Genomic DNA, 23,676 nt, shown 5'->3' on the forward strand with positions numbered 1-23,676 from the left:
AAGAATCAGCACAATGTTTTCCCACATCTTGGTTAGGCTAATGATACTAATTATCCCATTTCATAGGGAATAGCGAATTAAAATTTGTAATAGGTACCTATAATCGCCTTTTGGCTGACTTCATTCTATTTGTAATACAAACACATGAGAGTAATTATAATATTAGGAGAAGTCTGCAAATATGTGAAACCGTAATGGTTACTTTCTTCCAAAACAAAACACAAAATTGGCTCTCACAAATTCCTGACTTTTTCAACCAATATATGTTAAATGCCGTACTCAAAAATAAAGTAATGTAACATTTGGTTATAGAAACAAATCATACCAAAAGATATTTGAAAACTTAACCACACACACACAGTGTCAGGTAGGTACACATCGCACCACGTGGGGTGAGTTCACCCCGTTAGCCCATCACGGCAAATTTTGAAATGAATCTGAAATTCCGTAAACTGTTTTCGGCCATTTTTGAAATGAATAGGTACCTTACACTACAAAGAACAAAGTAATGAAACATAAGCAAGATCAAACGGCTATATATCAAAAAATACAAACAAAGAAGTTCAAGCTAGGGTGAGAATTCACCCCACTCCGGGCTAAGGAGGTATTAACTGAGATTTACATTAAATACACAATAAAGTAAAAAAGAGACTTTGTAACTAGACATAAAAGAACGGTTCTCAATTTTAAAGCGCCATGCGTGCAAAAGTCTAGAACGAGAATATGCTCCCACCGAAAAATAAGCTGAATCCTTACTAAGAGATCAGCTTGTGAAACTTTTTCAAAGAACACTTCAGAAAAATCACACTAGGACTCTTGACAATCCTGCAGAAATTACCTCACATTTTTTAAAAGAGCTCTAAAAAAGCTCAAGAGGTCTCTGAAGAATTTAAAAATGTATATGCTATCCGTGATTAAAATCCCAAGAATTTCTTAAGAAAACAAAAGAACCTACGCCCAGAGGGGCCCAAACTCTTTCTTTTTTACTTTGTTGGTTCCTAAAGGCCTAAAGAAATGTCAGAGAATGAATGACCATTTTAAAATTATAGGCACCGGATTTCCTATACATTATAATTTTGTGTCATTCCGGTTTACTTTATGAAGGGAAAATGACACTTTTTTAATCTGGTGCGTAGAATCCGGAATAGCCATACTCTAAACTTGACTCTTGAAGCTACTTTTCTCAGGAACCATAAATCGCACATAGTTCATAATTGCATATTACACGCCCTTAAGTAAATTTTACCACAGATGCAAATATACTATTTAAATCTGTGATTTTACGAGATTTAAGAAGATTTTGAAAAGATTCTCCCACAACTCCTGATGTTTCTAAGAAGTATGTAGAACAATTCTATAGGATCTTGGTGAATTTGAAGATTTTGGAGATTTAGGTATACCATTTGGTGGCAGGCACTTCTCTTCCCACGAGTGCCAAGAGACCATAATTTTTCCACGACATATGCTAGTCCATAACTTTTGATTGAGACGTCCGATCGAAAAAGTACGAATTGTTTTGGATTCTACGCACCAAAATTAATAAGAAAAAGTGTTTTCCCGAGAAATTTTGGTGCAGTCGATTTTTGGTAAAAAAGGAAGGTTATACACTGCCTTTTTTTGAGCCCCGAAAAAAAAATTGTCTCAGATCGACCCGGAAAAAAAAATTTCTTATAGAATGTGGCCTGTAGAATCCATAATTTCAAACAGTTCCAAGATTGGGCTACTAGATCAAAAGTTACAGCCCTTTTTTTGAATTTTCTTTCGAAATTGGTTTTTAGTCCATAACTTTTGATTGAGAAGTCTAATCGAAAAAGTACGAATTGTTTTGGATTCTACGCACCAAAATTAATACGAAAAAGTGTTTTCCCGAGAAATTTTGGTGCAGTCGATTTTTGGTAAAAAAGGAAGGTTATTCTGCCTTTTTTTGAGGCCCGACAAAAAAATTGTCTCAGATCGACCGGAAAAAAATTTGCTTATAGAATGTGGCCTGTATAATCCATAATTTCAAACAGTTCCAAGATTGGGCTTCTAGTTCAAAAGTTACACCCCTTTGAATTTTCTTTCGAAATTGGTTTCTAGTCAGGGGCGGGCCAGGTGGAATTGCATAGGTTACGGGCCATTAAAGTATTAGTGTAGTAATGAAGGTGGCGGGGGTAGCTCTGCGGTGCACCACAAAAACATTTTTTGCTTCATTTTAAGGTACTCCTTTTTCGGAAATCAATTACAATACAGTTTTTTTTTAAATTGCAGCTGATAATTAAAAGTAACAAAATATACAATCCAAACGAGGCGCGTCGCCTATCATTGTATTTCAGCACTTTCATGCTACGACAAAAAATGATAAATTCATTGTAAAACACTTCAATTAAAACAGAATTTTTTAATTTTTTAACAACCTAACATCAACCTCAATTAGAGAAACGTGTTAATAATTTATTAATAGTGCAAGAAACTAAATACAGCACATACTTATAAATTTCCAACGGGCCATTATGACATACAGGCCAGGTGGCAATCGCCCCCCCCCCCCGGGGCCAGTCCGCCCCTGGACAGATCTACCCATTACTTATTCATTGTGACGCAAAACTATCCACAATTACAAAATTAATGTTTCGGCCAAAGTCAAACAGCCGTGACCTATACGAAAATATCTGCATAAAACAGGTAATAATTATAAATAATAAAGTCGTAACAAAAAACTGAACTGCCTTAATTTTTTAAACAAGTTATCATTGTTATATTCATTACAGTTCTCATAAATTTTAATTGTAAATACCACAACATTGATTAGTATGAAAGAATGTGGAAGAATGGAAATCTACCTATAAGTGTATGGAGGATATTTTTAGGAGTGGTGCATCTATATTGCAGTGGTATTATAATGCTACTGATGGCTAAAAGGGGATCACACAGGTGTAGATCGAGTGTTTATTATTAAACGACCACGTGCTGTTTACGATGTATAGCGACAAAGTAAAGAAATTCAAATATTCACATTTAATTATAATAGATCAAGATCAAAATTTATATGCTACGGAGGACTGATTGTCATAAATGCTCTTTTTAAATGTAAAATCATGCTCTTATGCAAAGATGCCACACATATTAATGACCAAAGTTTCGATCTACTTTCGCTAATTATTAATGTGAAAAGCCAACGCGTTTCTGGGATTAAAGAAGGCCGAACAATGTGGGCGCTAATATCTGTGTGTATTCAACCCCTTGTACAATTTATAGATTGAAACGTAAATAAGGAAAATTAAGAGTTCAGGGAAATGCTCAAAAAGAAAAGCAATAAATTCCCTAACTATTAACATTTAAAACCTGTCACCATAATTTAAATGTTAATAGTTAGGGAATTTATTGCGTCTTCAAGTTACCTAAGTAAGTAAATTAATTACATCTTTGTAAAGTTAATTTGTTATTGTTCTTACAGTTTATCTACTCTGATGAAGGACTAATTTAGTCCGAAATATTAGTACGTAAAAATGAGTTAAACCATACAATGCAGTTTTGATCTTTAACCAGGAAAAAAAATCAACAAATTTAAAATCAGCTAGCAAGATCGAAAAAGTCTTCTTGGTGCGTTAATTACAGATTTTCACGTTTGTTGGTTGAATTATTATTATTATGGCGCCTCATTCAAAGTAAAAATAGGACATATTTTTTGCCCTTTCCAATTTTCCAGTCGAAAACTTTTAGAATTGCTACTATTGTACTGAGTCCAGAGATGTCAAATTTCAGTGAAATCAGAATTTTATTTTGCAAACCACCCTCCCTGCGCCATGTAAATTCCCAATCCGCCCTTGGCATGGTCCAACCTCCTCCTATGGTAAAATAGTTCGTTTTCGAGTCACCAACCACCCCTTTGTCTTTTGGACATTAAACTGCCGTATTTGGTATACTCCGTAAAATATGTCATTCTCGAGGCATGTCAACAAGTAACCATACGTTTATGGTCATGCAACCAATTTTGCGGAACGCGAAGACGCATCTATCAGGCACATCTCATACACGTGAACTACTCATTTCCATAATGCAAATTCTGCAATTATAAGTGATCGCCTAAGAGCCAAGCTCAAAATTTTAAAAGACTAGGACAAGTGTGTGAAAGTCATATGCATTCCACTATCTACCAAACGGCTCAGTATATTCATTGAGAATGTAATGATATTCTTTGTGGATGTAACCTTGTCCAAACGCACATAAATTTCTTTGCGGAGATGCACATAAAAGGTTCGCAATCTCACAACATTACCATTGCGATTAAGAATTTGAAACATGTCACTTGCTCTTATTGTAAGTATCGTCTGTCGCTGTAACCACCTTTAATTTTCCACAAATTAGATTTTGGCCAGTTTCTGGGCGTCTGGATTTCAGGCGTCGCCGATAATTCTCAACGTTCCCGTGTTTTACACTCCGTTTCCATTCCATTACCACAGCAGTGCCTTGAAGATGGCTTACGATGCGAATCTAGAAGCACTGAAGCGACTTGAAGAAGCCCAGTCGGCGAAAATAGAGACGTTGGATGAAAAAATAGAAGGTGAGTGCTCCCATTTCTTCGTACAGAATTCTTTAGCGAGTTTTAGCCACGGAAGAGCAAGCAGGCGACGGTAGTTACAAGCCTGATAACTCAGGTGACTACGCCCCCGACGATTCGGGAGCATATTCGCCGGATAACTCGGGGGTTTACAATCCAGAAGCGAGCGAGTTGGATGAATCGGCAGCTCCAGAAGAAGTCAAGGTGGACAAGACCGTCGTCCACGCATCCACTGGCAATGCGTTGCTACCAGACGCCCTGTACTCCTTCGGTTACAAATTAGAGGATCAATCGCGCGACGAGTCGGCCAATGCCATGGGTCATGTCATCGGAAGCTACTCGTTTACCAATTTCGCCGGTAATCACGATTTGCACTACGAAGCCGGGCCGGGCATCGGATTTTTACCAACGTCGGGCTCACTGTCAAAACCGAACGGTCTTGTAGTTCATTAAATGTTTAATAAACTACCTACTTCCTGCTTTATGCGTACTACCTTCACCCGCGCGATTTACAATGCAAACCAGAAATATTTAAAACAACAGAAAACGATGCTTAATTGTATAATAAAAACGATCAAGGTTAATATCCAGAACAAGCTTTTGAAAAAATCGCCCGCCTAAGCTTGAAAAAGGTTGCGTCTGAAAGACAACACCTAAAATACCTGCGACGTCCCCATATTAAGAAATTCTTTTGTTTGTAATGATCTTGATGTAGCAGTTCCAGTATGCATATGTAACCTTGCAGAGAAAACGTGTGCACTTAGGAGATCTTAAATACGGCGGCGGTGGCTATTATTGTTTGTGGTGCTCTTGTTATTGATCTGTGAAGATGTTCTCGTCTCTTACTGTAAGTACTACCTTTAGGCATGTTTAAGTGTTGCAAATTTGCTACAGGCGGTGGCATGTCTGTGCGTGGCGTACTCCGTTTCATCGCCACTACCTCAACACCCTGTGGTGATAGCGCATCACGGCCTTCCATACTTTTATCACACCGGAATTGTTCCAGTCGTGCACGACGCTAGCAAGCTTACCCTGAAAGCAACAGAAGATGCCCCCAAAGCCGACCTAAAAGCTGAAAAGCAAGAGGAGACAACCGAAAGTAAGTGTTTTTACCCACCCACCCCCTTTGATTGTCACGATTTTCACACAGGCACAACTCCGGAGGCACCGGCTGAACCGGCTGCACCAACTGAAGCTCAATCGGATGACGGGAGTTATAAGGAGGACAAAACCGGAGATTACGTTCCGGACAACGCGGGAGACTACGTCCATGATAATTCGGGAGATTACAAACCCGAAAGTGAGCTTGGAGAGTTAAAGCTCCATAGGGGAACAGTTGTGTTTGCCGGAAACCCTTTTATACCATCGCCCTTCTATCCGTTCCCTTATTACTTTTAGAAATTAGGATAAGTTATGCTTCCATATAGATCAATGAAGTAAAAATATGGGGTGTTATATTTTTTGATCTTATTTAGACAGACAGACGAACAGGCACACCACTTTGCATGTATACGTGAATATTAAAAATGAAGAATATAGGGAATATTAAGGACAGTGTTCTGCTGGCTTATAGTTCAAAGACGCGGTGTGGTCGAGAGAGCTTGTTCTTCCCCAATAGTTCATAATTACGGTAGAATTGAATTTATCCCGTACATATAGACCACTCTGTGTGTCTGATACAGCAGTAAAATAACAAATCGTTCAGCTTCCCCATGAAGATACCTTGCAAGATCCAGCTATAAACATTGTCTAAGTACTTCCACCCTTTATGAACAAGAAACATTTGTAACTTGCTGTTACAAAGAATGACCAATTGGAACTTCCCACCGCTGTAAAATTTTATTATGTACGACAAAAATCTAGAAGGATTTGGAAGAACCTAAAAACTCTGGCGAGAGACTATCATATTATAAAAGACAGTAAAAAGCTCTGGAAGGGCCTCAGAGAACAGCTTTAGATGGGACTCTTTATCTGCCTCCCAATCGGATTAGATATCTTACTCGCTTTTTGGTATAGTCTTTACAAAAAGCGATTTTTAGTAAAAAGTTCCACTTCAAGAACCACGTTTGAAAATGAGTTATAATTTGATCCCTTTCCACACAATTAGATGTATTTGAGCATCTTTTAAGTTAATTTTGTAGACACTCATTGATTAGGGGAGGCTTGAGACTCTGAGCTTGTCGCTTAATTGGACTCAAAAGCTGATTAGAAAGCTTTCATCACAATTTCCTTTCAAGAGCTTTCAAGTCTCGTGTTACTCTAAAAATGGCAAACGGTGCACTACAAAATCTTAAGTAATGGCTAAGGAGAGAACACCGTAGGTGCTTTCCAAAGTATCATATACCTAACCTTTACCTAGCTATCTTCTCCCATAGCATTTAAGTTCTTGCTCGTTTTTCCATACTATTCTAGGCTAATCTAGCAATGAAAAACTAGATCGCTCTGGAATGAACCTATACTCGTATAACATTTTGGAAAAATCATATCTTTTTTTTAAATTACTCGAGGCCCCTAAGAGAAGATCCGTGGACAAATCTGTGACCATTTTTGGATTCTACGCAACCATTTTAAGATGTAATTTTCGTGCCAGTTTGAGAAAATCTCCGAACTTTCACTTTTTCCGTGAAACACTTAAGTTCCTTTACTCCAGGCGAATTAACCACTTTTTTTGTTGGCTACTGGACTCCTGCAGATGTGCAAAACACGTTCAAGACCAGAAACCAGTGGGCCGGTATCTTATCTGGGCTCCGTAATTCTATCCCTTATAATTACTGCAGCTACTTTCTGTGAAATTATTTAAATGCATGCATCATGCACTTATCATTTATTTATCAAAAGTCTTCAAATTTTAGTGGCTCTTCAAAGATAATCTTATCAACTAATCAGTGGAAGTCGTACACCTTAAAATACCGGGAAGGCGATCTGATGCATCCATTTGGTTGTATCCGAACTGCACTAACATAGCATTTCAGACAATGGGTGAGTCAAAAAAGTATCCGCAATATGTAGCTGCGTTCACTGGTAAGTGTCCCACAGATCCATAAACATACATTCAATATTTGTGATTGTTTACCATCATAATTAGTCCATAGTTAGAATGAATGTACGTAAACGAGTGCGAAACTAAATGGTAAATATTGAATTTCAGCATGCATGGGAGCTCTAGCAATGGGTACCGTGATGGGTTGGACTGCAAATATTTCCGAAGATATGAAGCAGTACACCTTTAATGGAATTGATATTGATGACGATAGTGTTGGATGGATTGGGTCGTTTGCAACTCTAGGAAATGCAGCATCTTGTATACCAATAGCGCTCTTCTGCAATATTGTTGGAAGAAAACGGGCAATGATTTGCCTTACTCTACCTTTTATGGTTGGATGGTTCCTTATTATATTCGCGAAGTGGCTGTGGATGATGTACTTGGGACGGTTTTTGACGGGATTTGCAGGAGGGGCCTTTTGCGTTGCTGCACCGATCTACATAAGCGAAAGTACCGAGAAAACTATACGAGGAGCTTTGGCTAGTTACTTTGAACTGATGCTTACTATAGGAATTTTGATAGCGTACATTTTTTCAATGTTCCTTGAGATGAAAGTTTACACAATTACTATGGCTATGTTTCCCATGCTGTTTGCAATTGCGTTCGCCTTCCAGCCAGAAAGTCCCATTTTCTACCTCCGACAAAACGACCTGGAAAATGCTAAGAATTCCCTGATTCGTTTGCGAGGAAAGTATTATGACGTGGAAAAGGAATTGGAAGGTCTGAAACTTGACCTGGGAGAACAACTGCAGAAGAAGGTGCCATTTTGTGTATCAATTAAAAAGAAAGCAGCGAAGAAAGCTATCTTCATCAGTTTGGCAATGATGATACTTCAACAAGTCAGCGGTATAAACGCGGTAGTTTTCTACACGGCGGCCATATTCGACTCAACGGGTGTTCACATCGACTCAAAAGTGTCGACATTAATTCTGGGAGTTCTCCAACCGATCGCCACTTTTCTATCCACATTCGTCGTTGACCTATTAGGCCGTAGGATATTGCTTATCACTTCAAATCTCGGAGTCGGAATCTCAGTAGCAGTTTTAGCCGTATTTTTTACGTTGCAAAACGCAAACGTCATTGACGGAGAGACATTGCACATAGTGGGATTTGTGCCTCTCGTTTCGCTTTGCGTGTATTGTGTCACATACTCATTCGGGATGGGCCCGTTATCATGGGTGCTTGCAGCCGAGTTATTTCCCCCGGAAATTAATAGTATCGGAAGTGCTTTGGCGGGAAGTACCAGTTCGATTTGTGCCTTTCTAGTGACGAAGTTCTATTTCAATTTGCAGTCCTCGATTGGAGGTGACGGTACGTTCTATATATTTGCCGCTATGGCGTTCCTGGCAGTATTTTTTGTGTACTTTTTTGTACCGGAAACAAAAGGGAAAACCCTTGCTGAGATACAAGATGTTCTTAACGAAAAGACTGATGGTAAATGGTGCAAGTACCAGAATAGTGGTGTTAGTTAGAAATTATTATATTGTCAATAAAGTACTTCGTGATAAATGTGATATACCTTATGTAGTTATTAGAATCTAAGTTGTCAGTTGTCAATGTTATTGTTCTTATAGTATTTGTATGTAAAAATTTAAATTTAAATCAAATTAAAAAATGTATTTTATATTAAAATCATATACTAGATAATAATGAAATAAAAAATATAAATCAACGGGATCCATCAATTGAAGAGGTAGTTTCCAGAAAATCTCCACATTACACATTACATCCTTGCTGTTAAACGGAAAAAGTGTTACCGTTTCTTCCATGAAAAATCAAACAAGACAACTTTTGCAACAAACTCAAAAGCAAGCCCTTATAAAAATGAACCACACTTAGATCGCCTTTACGTTTTTTCGTTAGTCTTTTAAATTTCATGAAAGTCAAAACAAAAGTTATTTAAGGTCAAAAAGGGTTCCAAATACGTTTGACCCTCATTTTTCAGACATTGCAGCGATTCTTTATGGACAGGAAACGGGATTGACCGGCTCCCAGTGAAACAATCCGGGGCGAATGCAAACCCGTACAGGGCGGGCACCAGACAGGCACAAATCCTACCAAAATGAAACTAAAAATAAAACAAAAATGAATGACCATACGACTATGCAAAGCTCCGGCACTAGGGGGTTCTGACTTCTTATCTGAATAGCAACAATATATTATGATCTTTTAATTTCAATAACAAACTATTAAAGTAACCAATTCCGTATCTGAGTAGGTAATATCAACACTATAACACTAAAGTACAAAGCAATATTTAAGGGAACCAATACAGTAACGGAATTAGCTTTGGAACATAATCAATAAATGCAATAGTAAATCTTTAACGAGTAATAAATATGGACAATAGGTCCACCAGCGGAATACCCGCTACAATAAATACCTGCCCCACTTTACAATAAGGGCATGAAGATGAGCAAAGAATGTACGCTTAAAGTAATATTGGATGACCAACGGTCATTAACGACCAAGGCACATTTTACCTAAATAATGTTGCCACATTTAGGTTTCTCAAAAGGGAGACTCGAACCTAGGCAACTCGAAGGAGTTAATATTGCGGTCCCGGGCGATGGGAAGGATGACCCATCAACTGCCCAATTTGAGGTATCTGAATAGATCAGCTACTAGATTGTCGAATACTCAAGTGTTTAACGATAACTGTTTCGGTGCAGATTAGATACTCGGGAAAGGAAGTAAAATAGGAAAATCAAAGATCTACCTATTCTGATAAGTGATAAGATATTGTAACGTTATGACGTTAATCGTAAGATGTCGTTTGGGTTTAAAATTATACCTATACTTGAAATTTAGTTTTGCTATCAACAATTCGAAAACGCATTCGTCTTCGTACGCTTGGTGCGGATAAAGATTTGCAATTTATTTAATTGCGCTTAAGAAAATTTTATTCAAATCGAATTGTATTGAAAATTCCTATTGAGGATAATTTTTTTTAAAAAAAGGTCATAGAACCGTAAGTTTTTCAATTTTTTTATTTCAAATTTGTAATATTTCACAACATTTTAGTTTTTTTCGTACCGGATTTGGGCCCCTGAAACAGAAAAAGGGATAATTAGTTTCTGGAAAAAAAGAACCAGCTTCCGTATTTCAAAAATTCAAAAGTAGTTTGCATCAAATAGAAAAAACAACTTACCAGCTTCAGCAATTTTCTTCAGGAGTATTCGTCGATAGCAAAATCATTATCTATCTGTCAAAATTTAATTGAATCTACAGACGACAGCAAGAAAAAGAAATCAAACACAAGGTCAGCTACAATTTCACCATTCATTCATCATTTATTTCATTTAAAATCTTCCATACATATTGTTCATATTGATACATAATTTAGTTGAGAAGTACCTACCTGTTTTTTTGTCAATACTCAAAATCAAATGTAAAATACTTATAATTATTTCAACGACGGCATTCATATTTTGTTCCGGTAGCGCTATCCCTTCTTTATTTAATTTTTTATTCGCCGTTTAATTTTTTAATTGTTGTGTTCCTTTCATTAAGAAAAAAAAACCTAATTTGTAAAGGGTACTTGATACTTTGTTTGTATTAAATATAAAAAAAATTTCATTTTGTTTTTATTGATCGCTATTGGCGTGATAATATACCCAGTAACTGGTTTCCATATAAATACAATAGAGAATAGATGATATAATATCAAAATCTCAATCACGCTATCGTCGACATTACTCCAACCTAAAGAACGTCCATTTGACGTTGTTTACAATACACAGTTACACACTGTGTTCAAGATAAGGGTGTCTACCATGGGGATCTCGGAAACCATACAAGATACGATTATGGTCAAATTGGGGAAAAGTTGCGAAGTTAAACAGTTGATCATGCTGTAAATAAAACCGGAAAATTCCGATTACTTCCACAAAAGCAGAAATTTGCCGATTTTGTTTTTTTTCATGATCTTATTTCAGCAGTTATAGAAAAATAAAAAACATTTTCTCATGGCCACTTCTTGAGCTTTACAAGATAGCGCTGTGGGATTTTTAATAGACTGTTTCGTTCCGGAGAAATCATCATCAATTTTATATTTTTATATGGACTGTAAGAAAAGTACAGACTGTATGGAGTGACACTTTTTATTACGAATTCAACAGTAGGTATATGTGGTATACAAAAAAAAACAAAACTTGGAAACTGTTGGTTTCAACAGGATGGTGTACCCGCGCACCATGCTCTAATTGTACGGGTGCACCATCCTGTTGAAACCAACAGTTTTCAACTTTTGTTTTTTTTACCATATATAGTTGAATTCGTAATAAAAAATGCCACCCAATCTAGTGTGTACTTTTTCACGGACCATAAAAAAATCGTTAAGCCGCTTGTGGGCAAGAGGCGAAGAGTGCACTTTTAAATTTGTTTTTTCGATTTTAATAGCCCTTATGGGCATTTTTCATGCCTTAACGAGAATACAAACGTGAAATAATTTTTAATTTCTGATCGAATGACACCAATACCAAGTCTGTAAGTGGTGTAGTTCCGGAACCTTTGTGACACAGACAGACAAACAGACAGACACACATACATAAGGAGCGCAAAAGTGCACTTTTTATTTTTTGTAAGTGAAAGTGCACTAAAAATAAACAAATGTATCTTGTAGAGCTCAAAAGGTGGCAATTAACATTACAAAAAACTAAAAACCAAATCATTAAATATCGGTTTTTCTGGCATATTTTCGGAAATAATCGGAATTTTCTGGTGTTCTCTAAAGCAGAGATTTCCAAAGTGGTCGATATCTACCCCTGGGGGTCGGAATCGGTTTCTCAGGTGTCCACATAAACGAAAACTGATTTTGGGGGTCGACGAGGTCTAAAAATCGATCCCTATTAATTAACACTTAAGTTCTTATTAACCGTAATTTGTGTTAATAAGTATAATTACACTTAATATTTGCTGAATTTAGGGAGAAAGAGGATAGAGATGGGATTTTTAAAGTAATATAGGGGTCTGAGGTATCAGTTCATTTTGGAAAATGGGTCTTTGACCCAAAATAGTTTGGAGATCCCTGCTCAACGCATAATAATTGTTTCATTGCGCAACTTTGCCATAATTTACCCATCCCCATAATACACGTCCTTATCTTGGACACAGAACTATCTGGTCGCCTAGTACTTTTTTACGAGCAGGCAAATTTAGAACAAAAAACAAATTTTGAAGTCACATTTCAGAGTAAGAAGCAAAAGAAGAGTGTCAGTAAATACGTCACCGTGAACAATTTTTTGTTAGGGGCTAGTCATTGGTTAGTTAATTAAATTTTCTTTAAATAATTTTCGAGTTTACTTATAAAAGAGGACATTTTGTTTCAAAAAGAGAGGTTCAACCGTTTTTTTTCTTTTTCTTTGCCACTGGACTCGCACCCAGATTTGCAAGACACGTCAAAAACTGCTCGATTAACCGTAACAAAACATCGGCTAAAATTGTTCCCAGATTATTTGTTGACCGCAAGAGGCCAGTGGACCGGTAGCGTATTGGCATTCTGTACTATTATTCAGAGCAGCTCTGGTCTGATTCGCAGTATACTATGGCTTCACGTTATGCGCAATTTGATAATACATTATATACTGCGATTCAGAGCACCGATATGGTTTAGTGTTTGTTTTATTACTAAAATCAGCTAACCACTTGTCACACCAAACACTGTTAATATCTTCACCCGTTTTTTTCGCTTTAAACCCCTGTTCTACTAGTTCCAAATATTCGATTATTGAAAACGTATTCTCGTTCCACATTTGAACCAATACCTCTTTATAGATCATTCAAGTCTCGATTTTAGTGCAGTTTGAGAACCTTGATTACACACAAACAAACAACAAAAAATATACTTTTCTTGCAAAAGTAACAATAAAAACATACATCTTGTAAGTGTATGACAATCAAAAACCAATATTTTCTCCCGCGCGATGTGACATTCTTTCTGAATCACAGTATAAATTTGCTATATCGCAGTATAATTTGACTCAGGCCCACGCGCTTTATAAAGTGTAAACCATATCGGTGCTCTGAATCGCAGTATATAATGTATTATCAAATTGCTCTTAACGTGAAGCCATAGTATACTGCGAATCAGACCAGAGCTGCTCTGAATAATAGTACAGAATGCCAATACGCGACCGGTACCTATCTCCTCTGCGCTCCGTAACTCACCCCTTCGTCTATTACTGCAGCTTCTGCTTGTGAAATTATTTATTCGTATGCATTATGTACCTATTACGTATAAACAAAAATCTTCAAATTTTAGTGGTCCTTTAGAGATAAGATAGAAAATTCATCAAATAATTAGTGAAAGTCGTATCAAAAGTACTGTGAGTGTTTTCTGGTCGTCGATGCACCTACTAATTTGTATCTAAACTGCTCTTATGTACCATTACTAAAAATGTTCAAGCAATATGTTGCTGCGTTCACTGGTAAGTGCTGCAGTTCTCCCCTAGGTCGCATAAACATACATTTAAATTTATCATCGCTTATCATAGTCAACTAAAATGAGACATTTTTATGAATGTTTATGGTCAAGTACAATTTATACGCGAGTGGTTAATATAAGATTTCAGCATGTCTGGGATCTCTTGCAATGGGTACCGTTTTGGGTTGGACTGCAAATATTTCGGAAGATATGAAGCACTTCACCTACAACGGAATTAATATTGACGATGACAGTGTTGGGTGGATTGGGTCGTTTGCAACTCTAGGAGCAGCAGCATCTTGTTTACCGATAGCATTCTTCTGCAATATTGTTGGAAGAAAACGGGCGATGATTTGCCTTACTGCACCATTTATGGTGGGGTGGTTACTTGTTGTGTTTGCAAAGTGGCTTTGGATGATGTACTTGGGACGTTTTTTGACGGGATTTGCAGGAGGAGCCTTTTGTGTTGCTGCACCGATTTACATAAGCGAAAGTACCGAGAAAACTATACGAGGAGCCTTGGCAAGTTACTTTGAATTGATGCTTACTGTAGGAATTTTGGTAGCGTACATTTTTTCAATGTTCCTTGAGATGAAAGTTTACACAATTACTATGGCTATGTTTCCCATACTGTTTGTAATTGCGTTCGCCTTCCAGCCAGAAAGTCCCATTTTCTACCTCAGGCAAAACGACGTGGAAAATGCTAAGAAATCCCTGATTCGTTTGCGAGGAAACCATTATGATGTGGATAAGGAATTGGAAATTCTGAAACTTGACATGGTAGAAGAAAAACAGAAGAAAGTTCCATTTTGTGAGTCAATTAAAAAGAAGGCAGCGAAGAAAGCCACCTTCATCACTTTGATAATAATGATATTTCAACAAACCAGCGGGATAAACGCGGTAGTTTTCTACACGACGGCCATATTCGAATCAACAGGTGTTCACATAGACTCAAAAGTGTCAACATTAATTTTCGGCGTTCTCCAACCGATCGCCACTTTTCTATCCACATTCGTCGTGGACCGATTAGGCCGTAGGATACTGCTTATCGCTTCAAATCTCGGAGTCGGAATCTCAGTAGCAGTTTTAGCCGTATTTTTTACGTTACAAAACGCAGACGTCTTTGACGCAGAGACATTGCACAAGGTGGGATTTGTGCCTCTTGTTTCTCTTTGCCTGTACTGCGTTACGTACTCATTTGGGATGGGTCCGGTATCATGGGTGCTTGCAGCCGAGTTATTTCCCCCGGAAATTAATAGTATCGGAAGTGCTCTGGCGGGAAGTACAAGTTGGGTTTGTGCGTTTATAGTGACGAAGTTCTATTTCAATTTGCAGTCCTCGATTGGAGGTGACGGTACGTTCTATATATTTGCAACTATGGCTTTCCTAGCAGCTTTTTTTGTGTACTTTTTTGTACCGGAAACAAAAGGGAAAACTCTTGTTGAGATACAAGAGGCGCTTTAACTAAGAGACTGAAGTCAACTCGTTAAAGTACCAGAATGATGGTGATACTTAGAAATTGTTGTCCTATTTTTATATTATCAAAAAAAATATACTTCGCGATACACACAATTATTTCATGTTAGCTTGTACAAGTTGTTAGATAATTAGCCGACAGTGTATACAAAGCCGTCTTAAGGGCGAGTTACAAATCCAATAAAAACGGTTAACCTCGGAAAAACCCACCCATCCCTATAAAATGGGTAAAAATAAATCCAAACTTAGAGCTACCATTACAAGATCCAACTCACTCCTGGAAATCAATGTCTATAGAAACCTATGACCTTATCATATTATCTCTTTCTGCCTAATCTGTAACAGATAACAACACACAAACAAATAAAACGGATAGTGAATAGAGCGGCACATAAAATATTGCGTAAGCAATGCTAACGTCTGCGACTGATCAGGTACTCGTACACTAAAACCGTAAATTAATGCTCAATAAGAATCAATAATTCGAATGACTTTACATTGGAAAAGCACAATTTTGATCGACCACGGATTTTCCTTACATCTGTATAAACGCATAAGAGTGACGTTAACTTTAACTACTTTACGATGCACCTAAAGGCAGTTAGTTTATGGGAGAGGGAGTGGAAAGAGTTTAAAGAGATTATATGGTTGGTGGTAGTGTTTCAGATCTTATCACTTGTGTGATAAGATCAACAGTGTTTCAGAATGTTCCTTTAAAATGTTAAAGATGTGTAACTTTTAGAATGTCTCGTTTTTAATATGTAATTTCCATAATGTATATACTGTAGAACTTTAAACAATAAAAACTGTAATTGATGTTACAGCTAGAAGATAACCTTCGATCGAAAGTGGTCACTTTTCTGTCTTTTAAATTAAATTAGTATGGAGAAGATTTTGTGTTTCAATTACTGATTCAATTTTTGACTAGTAAATAAAACAAATCAGCGAAATTTAATTAACCAAAATGTAGTCAATTAGGTAGGTACCCTATTATCTTGAATTTTAAAGTGCGTATCAACAAGTACAATAAGCAATTAGGTTAGTAAAGATCCATTTACTATAATTAGTTTTAAATGCGCTAATGTGCCTTGAATGAAAATGAGTGAATCGAGATTTCCATATAGTATGTAGCTACATTCACAGGTAAGTGCTTAGTTGTATTTATAAACATACAATACCCATATGAATTTTACTAATCCCACTAGAACGATAAAACAAGCATTTTCGTCCGCCATTGTTAAACCGATATCAAAAATATTAAAACCGAGAAGTGATTCTGACCTGTGTTATCTAAAGTTGAGGAAAGATGTATAGAGTTGCAAATAAAAGTTTCGTTCCGTAGTTCGAAAAGCCGAGCACGTGATAACAAGGCGGGATTTGTATTGGTTAAGAGGGTTCGTGTTCCAAAAAAGTTGCGTGCAGGAGTTAAGTAAAAAAAACTCATTTAATAATCAAAGTTGTGCATGCGATTTGTTATAAAAAGTGGACCAATTTACTTATTGACCACCTTCCTGTTGAAACCAACCGTCTCCGACTATTGTTTTTTTTGTGCCATAAAAAATAAAGTTGATGATGATTTTTCCGAAATGAAACGTTGCATTGCAAATGTCTCAACGGTGAAAACCTCAAAAAGTGGCAATGAGAAAGTGTTTTTTATTTCTTGTATCTGTTCAAATAACGTCAGAAATGGCATATCTTTGGAGGTATTCGAAATTTTCTGGTTTTAATTAAAGCATGATAATAACTCTTCAACTGAGCATCGTTGCTCCATTTTACCATCGTCATATTATCTTCTACGGTTTCGTAGATCCCCATGATAGACATCTTTATCTTGGACACAGTGTATAAATAATCAGTAAAATTCTTTGTCCACCATCAACCCTCCGTTACAACACAACCACAGCCACCATACATCCCCCCCCCCCCACTCCTACGATAGTTCCAGCGTTGTTTAGTCGCCTTTTACGACACGCAGTGCCCTCTGCGGTAGGGGTATTCTTTCCCGCACCTACACGGGTAAAATTTTGTGATTGAAACTCCAAAACAACCGAAATAATGAAATAATTACGGCCAACTCTCACCCCGATTTATCTACCTGGTCCATCATCAAAATTTTATAAATGCGCTTAAAGAAACTTCGAAGGTAAAAATAGGTCACGTTAACTTCGAACACTATTCTTAACTTAACTTATTTATACAGAAAATGTATTTAATGTATACATATGGGCTATGTATACTTTAAAAAACAAGTAAAAAAGTTTTCGCCCCAAGGCTAGTGTGTTCAGCGCATTTTCCATGCGTTGATCCTTACTTTTTTGTGATGTTTCTATAGTAAACATTTTTCAAATTTATTGCACTATCAATAATATCGTGTTAAATATAGCAGAAATGTGTCACTTTTCATACGTAAAAGTTTGCATTATGGAAATAAATACTCGAAAAACTCTTAATATACAAAAAAAATTAAAGATGTGTACAGAACTCGACAATATTACAGACTACACCATCTCCCCAGTAAGATTGTAATTAGAGCCACAAGGAGGATTTCCTTTTCCTTGTTTACTCCAGATCGAAGTGTGGACCTTATTATTGTGTTCCATTTTCCTTAGCTATCAGTATCTAATTCCCGTAAACAAATAATACAAACCACAACTATTAATGTTTGAAAAAAGCCCATTGTATTTCGAGAACTAAAACTACGTGTCTCCCAATTGATGAAGTAAATTGTCAGTTTCCCGGAGTGACTAAAAGTAACTAAGGAATGAAAAGCATATACTACTGTGAAAGACCATGTATTTGCTCCAGGAAAATGGGTGTAGATTTTGTGAGGAACTTTCAGTTGGATTTGTGTGAAACGAAATTTTATTTCAGTGCAGAGAATGACAGCAAGTTCAAATACTTAGGTACAAGTTAATGGTTATCTTTAACAAACCTTTTCAGATCACGCTTTATTTTTATTCTGCTATATTTCACCATATACACAACTATTCTACTTTAATTTATACCCATTTAATAAATACAACCACGCAATTGTTGCTTCTATACGTATAATAGATCAATTAAGCGTAACCCAATAGAGAAACAAAAGTTACAACCCCTCCAATTGAATATTGCTATGTAGAATAGAGCGATTTTTTTCAAAATCGCGAAATTTCAAAGCGGAAAGGGTTTATTTTATGTGGAAATTGGATGGGCACCCGTAGATCAATGGATGTTACTACCCCGGCTTCTAGTAAATCGCTGTTAACTTTGCTTTGGAGATACAATATGAGCAGACAGAAATAACCCCCGCATTCTAAGTATTCTATAAGTTATAGTTTGAATTACTTAAAATATTTGGCAAGCGTAAAGCATACGGAAATTTATTATTGAAGGGCAGTTTAAGGGTTGTTTATACTTTATTTAAACATAATCTATCAACGAAATAAAAATGTTCACTGTATTACGAAATTTACAACCCCCGCATTCTAAGTATTCTATAAGTTATAGTGTGAATTACTTAAAATATTTGGCAAGCTTAAAGCATACGGAAATTTAAATTGTTAGGTATGGTGCATCCTCTGTAAAAGGAGAAGAACCTACTAATTGTAATGAAAAATACTGTGTATCACCTGGAAATAGTACTGCACTCATCGTAAGAAAGTAATAGATTGAAAGGACGTGAACGTAACGATAGAAGTAAAGTTATAGTAAGAATTCCGCGCCACCTAGGAAAAATTAAGGAATTGGAGTTACTAACAAAAACAATTCAACAAATAGAGGAGAGAATCACAGAGGAGTTAAAAAAGAACGCCGAAGAACTAAATAAGAACAAGGATGAGTTTACAAAACTAAGAGAGGACATGGAGAAGGCAAGAGAGCAGTGGAGAAAGGAAAAACTTGTATTAGAAAAACGAATCGAGGCCTTGGAAAATCGAGTTGAAGACTCGGAAAGCAAACGTAAGAAGAAGCGATTAAGGGATTGCGTGAAAACAAGGGAGAAATGGAAAAGAAAATTATTGAGGCAAGATTTGGGATTGAACGTAGTCTGAAATCAGCTATTCAGAATGGGAGTATCAGACGAAATCAAAATAATAGTGATAAAACTAAATACCTTCGACGACAAACTAAGCTAAGTTAGGAAGAAGATAGGTTTATATCAAAAATGACCTTATGGGTATGAAGTTACCGGTTTCGTCAACCAGAAAAGAAGACAGCGGTGTCGCGTCAAGTGTTGATTGTATCTTACTCGGCCCCAATCGGTAGATCAAAGAAAAGTCGCGGATACTGTCGAGTGCGCAATTGTTTTGTTAATTCCAATCTAATTCTCGCACATCTCATTTAATAGGATTACGAGCATGTTATGAGGGTTATTATTTAGAAGCGGGTTCAGGGCGGATTCCGGGTGAATAAGTGTTTTACATATGGGATTATACGGTTATCATTTCCAATGGTTGCAAGGATTGCGAAATCTGCGAATTTTTAATCCGGAAGCTAAAAATAAGGTTATCGCATGAGATTAATTTCCTCTTTTCATTCAATAAAACTAATCGCAATCTAAGGTAGGGAAATTTATATGCACAAGAATGCAAGAATTAGTCACTCCTCCAACCTTTCAATCCGTATTAATACTGTTTTTTCCGTTCGCGTCCTGCCTTTTTTAAGAATCTTTGTTGTAAGTTAGAATTAGTGAGAGTGAGAGGCCATAAAAAACGAATTGGACATTTTTTTGAAGTTTCTTGCGAGAGTAGTCCCAATATTTCTACGGACGAAAAAGATTTTCGTATAGGGACATCGAAACTGGGACACCCTGTACTTAACGATTAGAATAATTAATAAGTAAGTATAGGTAATTATAATCAAGGATTGTACCTGGCATTCCAACCGTTGAAATATATTCTGTTAGGCATAGTAGGCAATTTTAAAGCGTAAGTTTGTTTTTAATTGATCATCAGTTAGTAGTGTAAGGAAGAAACGTCCGTAGGATTTTATTTAAATAATATTAATTTGAAGGTTTGAAATTAAGATTTGATTTAATTCAATTTTTCGTTATTATTTGAATCTAAGCAATGGACTGGACACTGTAATACGTCGAGATTGTTCCTTTAGGAAAAAAGGTAATATTTTACACATCTTTTTTCATTTGTAAAGAAACGAATTTGGAGTGGAGAAAGAGCTGGTAAATTACAAAAAGTTCCGAATTTTGGATATTTGTCACACTATCATTTTTAGTACATTCAATCAATTTTTTTAAAGAATCAACCCGCTCCATGCGTTCTTTTCAAATGACATGACATTTTCCTATCCAGCTTATCCTCTCTTCTTTCCTTTCGGTCATAATGAACTGCGCACCATTTTCAATAGGTATGCCATTAATAAATAAACTAACCGACTTTTCGTTAAAATAATTTGTCTCGCCGTTTTCTCTCTCTTCCGTTTGATAACCTTTTGTTCAGTGTTTTCCTTGTGTGGAGATTTTTCTGCGCGAATACCTACCGCAAAATCGTAAAACGCAACACCAGCTAATTACTTCTACCATTGTTTTAGTCAGCGGTTTAACAAGTTGACTGTAATCAATTGTGCTACAATAGTATAAACTGTAATTCTACTTATCAGTGGCAGTAGCCCCATTTCCTCTCAAAATTACCCTTCAAGCCAAGAATAGTTTCTCTTTGCTTCAAGCTAAATCATTTCGCGAGTGAGGCTGCGAGATTCCCTTCGCCTTGTCTATACTCCAGATAGAAATGCGGAACTCATTTGTGTGTCCCACTTTCCTTTCAGTATCGGTATCTAATCCCTGGAAACAAATAATAGAAACCACAGCTAATAATGTGCAAAAACAGTTGAGTATTGTTTCATTGAATTCGGCAATTTAAGGTTCTGGCGATTACTTCGACTGTTCAAGCGTCTAAAATGATTCCAACACAGGAAGAGGAAGATTTACGTATTATAACGAGTAAACGAAACGAAATATGGAGGCGAAGAGTTCCTCAGTACATCGCAGCACTTTCAGGTAACATTTTTTGAATTTTTTTATGTTTTCATTTTCTTTTTAGCGTGTTTGGGTTCCGTCTGTACGGGCGCAGTTGAAGGATGGACCGGGAATATTTCGGAAGATATGAAAAAACTGTCATTCAACGGTATCACGATAACTGAAGATCATTTGGGATTAATTGGATCGCTTTCTTCTTTGGGAAGCGTCTTCGCCTGCATACCGAGTGCCTATCTCTCCGACTGGGTAGGACGAAAAACCGCAATTCTACTTCTTATCGTACCTCTACTGTTGGGATGGCTGCTAATAATTTTGGCGCAGGAATTCTGGATGCTCGGGCTAGGTCGATTATTGTGTGGGATTACAGATGGTGCCTTTTACGCACTATTACCAATGTACGTCACGGAAATCTCCGAAAAAGACATAAGAGGTGGTCTAACCGCTTACTTTGACTTATTTTTAACAGTCGGAATTCTGGTATCCTTTACCGTTGCAAACTTTTTAGACATTTATCAGTATACGATTGTCGTCGGTTGCCTACCTATACTTTTTGGATTGATATTTTGTTTCCAACCGGAGAGCCCAATATTTCTAGCTATGAAAGGGAAAGAAAAGGAGGCGTCCCAATCCTTGCACCGTCTGCGAAAGCGATCTTACAACGTGACGGATGAAGTAGAAGGAATTAAATTGATTGTAAATCAAAACCACAACCATTCCTTGCTGACAACCATGCGGAAAAAGTACACCAGAAGAGTTATGTTGATTTGCTTTCCACTAACGATCTTGCAACCGATGAGTGGTATAACAGTGATAACTTACTATACGGCATCAATTTTTGCATCGACCAAAGTGGATTTAGACGAGAAATTGTGCACCGTGATCTTCGGCATGGTTACAGTGTTCTCCGCCTTTCTAACCACGCTGGTTATAGATAAGTTAGGAAGACGCACCATGCTTATAACGTCACTTTTAGGATCCTCATTAGCAATCGGTATTTTAGCGTTGTTCTTCACGTTGCAATACCGACAACTCGTTGATGAAAGCGTAATTGCCGCTTTGCATTTTTTGCCGATCGTTAGCGTTTCATTGTTCACACTAACATTTTCGTTAGGATACGGTACCGTACCTTGGTTGCTAATTAGCGAACTTTTCCCGCCCGAAATTAAAAGCCTTGCCGCCGGTTGTGGAGCAACTTTTAATTTAACATCGGTTTTCCTGGTTTCACGATATTACTTTGATCTGAAATCTGCTATGGGTATTGATATTACCTTTTACCTTTCTTCAATTATAAATCTTATAACTGGCGTTTTTGTTTATTATTACGTGCCCGAAACCAGCGGCAAATCTTTTGCAGAGTTGCAAGCATTATTTAGAGCCGAATGAATTTATATCGTATTTTAGGCAAATGAACTAGCACAATTAAAGTTTAAAATTACCCAGTGGCAGCCTCTTGATGGAAGCACACGAGGCAGGAGCGCTACCAGTATTACAAAAAAAAAACCAATTGTATTAAGATACCTGTGTTGGCATGAAATCTAAAGAAAATTGTTGTGGCCAGCACAATGTTGACTAAATGTATTTCAGTTCTTAGTAAAGTGTTTTTATAAGGTGCAACAACGTTAAAAATGTGCAGTTTTTTATTACTTTGACACACTTGCGCATGCACGATTCTGCCCAAAAGCTTTTTAGTTCCTTTTATGTCCTAAAAATATGTGTACCAAATTTGGTTCCAATCGGTTCAGCCCGGAAATGAGAGTACAGACAGAGAGACCGAGAAACATCACCGAGAGTTTGTTTAATTCGGATTCCTGGTGCTTCAAAACGTGCATTTACGTCAAAAAAGTGGGGGGGGGGGTCATTTTGTACCCCAATGCAGTCACTCACCCCAATTTGGCGGAGTAGTAAAAACAACAGCGCGTTGATTGGTGCGAAGAAAAAACTTGACCAAAATACGGAAGTAGTAGCTCAAATGTCTCTAGGATATCACTACTGGCGAGGAAATCTGGATTTAAGCCTTTGAGCCGGAATCAAACCTTCAATGAGTTTAATCCGATGTCAAAGTCATTAACTTTTCCAAGACGAAATGAACGTGTGAAAGCCATGGGTAAACATATTGAACAACGACATTACAGCCTTTCTGACAAGCAAAAAGAGAATCAGATTCTTCAAGCCAATGAAGACACTCAATCGTGCAGGTCAAGGAAGAGTAACTGTTTCATAAA

General features: G+C 37.0%; 5 protein-coding genes across 10 annotated transcripts; all 5 read left to right on the forward strand.

The window, feature by feature from the left end:
• The first annotated feature begins 4,073 nt into the window (after positions 1-4,073).
• Positions 4,074-5,020, forward strand: LOC116173029. Its single transcript, XM_031490317.1, has 3 exons — positions 4,074-4,299; positions 4,348-4,543; positions 4,590-5,020. The coding sequence occupies exons 1-3, from the start codon at positions 4,282-4,284 to the stop codon at positions 4,991-4,993; spliced, it is 618 nt and encodes a 205-aa protein (XP_031346177.1). The 5' UTR covers positions 4,074-4,281; the 3' UTR covers positions 4,994-5,020.
• Positions 5,021-5,234: 214 nt separating this feature from the next.
• On the forward strand, positions 5,235-5,995 carry LOC116173030. Its single transcript, XM_031490318.1, has 3 exons — positions 5,235-5,387; positions 5,435-5,639; positions 5,691-5,995. The coding sequence occupies exons 1-3, from the start codon at positions 5,370-5,372 to the stop codon at positions 5,936-5,938; spliced, it is 471 nt and encodes a 156-aa protein (XP_031346178.1). The 5' UTR covers positions 5,235-5,369; the 3' UTR covers positions 5,939-5,995.
• Positions 5,996-7,665: 1,670 nt separating this feature from the next.
• On the forward strand, positions 7,666-9,055 carry LOC116173650 (facilitated trehalose transporter Tret1-like). The gene has a single exon (XM_031491277.1). The coding sequence runs from the start codon at positions 7,694-7,696 to the stop codon at positions 9,053-9,055; it is 1,362 nt and encodes a 453-aa protein (XP_031347137.1). The 5' UTR covers positions 7,666-7,693.
• A 4,925-nt stretch (positions 9,056-13,980) lies between these two features.
• On the forward strand, positions 13,981-19,514 carry LOC116173651 (facilitated trehalose transporter Tret1-like). Its single transcript, XM_031491278.1, has 3 exons — positions 13,981-14,011; positions 14,156-15,361; positions 19,195-19,514. The coding sequence occupies exons 1-3, from the start codon at positions 13,981-13,983 to the stop codon at positions 19,512-19,514; spliced, it is 1,557 nt and encodes a 518-aa protein (XP_031347138.1).
• A 447-nt stretch (positions 19,515-19,961) lies between these two features.
• Positions 19,962-23,322, forward strand: LOC116173027 (facilitated trehalose transporter Tret1-like). Of its 6 annotated transcripts, none has more exons than XM_031490315.1 (4): positions 19,962-20,301; positions 20,572-20,579; positions 21,340-21,475; positions 21,519-23,322. In XM_031490315.1, exons 3-4 carry the CDS (start codon positions 21,376-21,378, stop codon positions 22,835-22,837), a joined length of 1,419 nt encoding a protein of 472 aa, XP_031346175.1. In that variant the 5' UTR covers positions 19,962-20,301; positions 20,572-20,579; positions 21,340-21,375; the 3' UTR covers positions 22,838-23,322. The 6 variants fall into 6 exon arrangements, with proteins under 6 accessions (XP_031346175.1, XP_031346174.1, XP_031346173.1 ...); XM_031490313.1 differs by lacking the exon at positions 19,962-20,301 and adding an exon at positions 20,391-20,425 and having other exon boundaries at positions 20,476-20,579; XM_031490314.1 differs by lacking the exon at positions 20,572-20,579.
• Positions 23,323-23,676: the final 354 nt, after the last annotated feature.

Source organism: Photinus pyralis, unplaced genomic scaffold (genome assembly GCF_008802855.1).
Source record: "Photinus pyralis isolate 1611_PpyrPB1 unplaced genomic scaffold, Ppyr1.3 Ppyr1.4_LG6, whole genome shotgun sequence".
Taxonomy (NCBI): Eukaryota; Metazoa; Arthropoda; class Insecta; order Coleoptera; family Lampyridae; genus Photinus; species Photinus pyralis.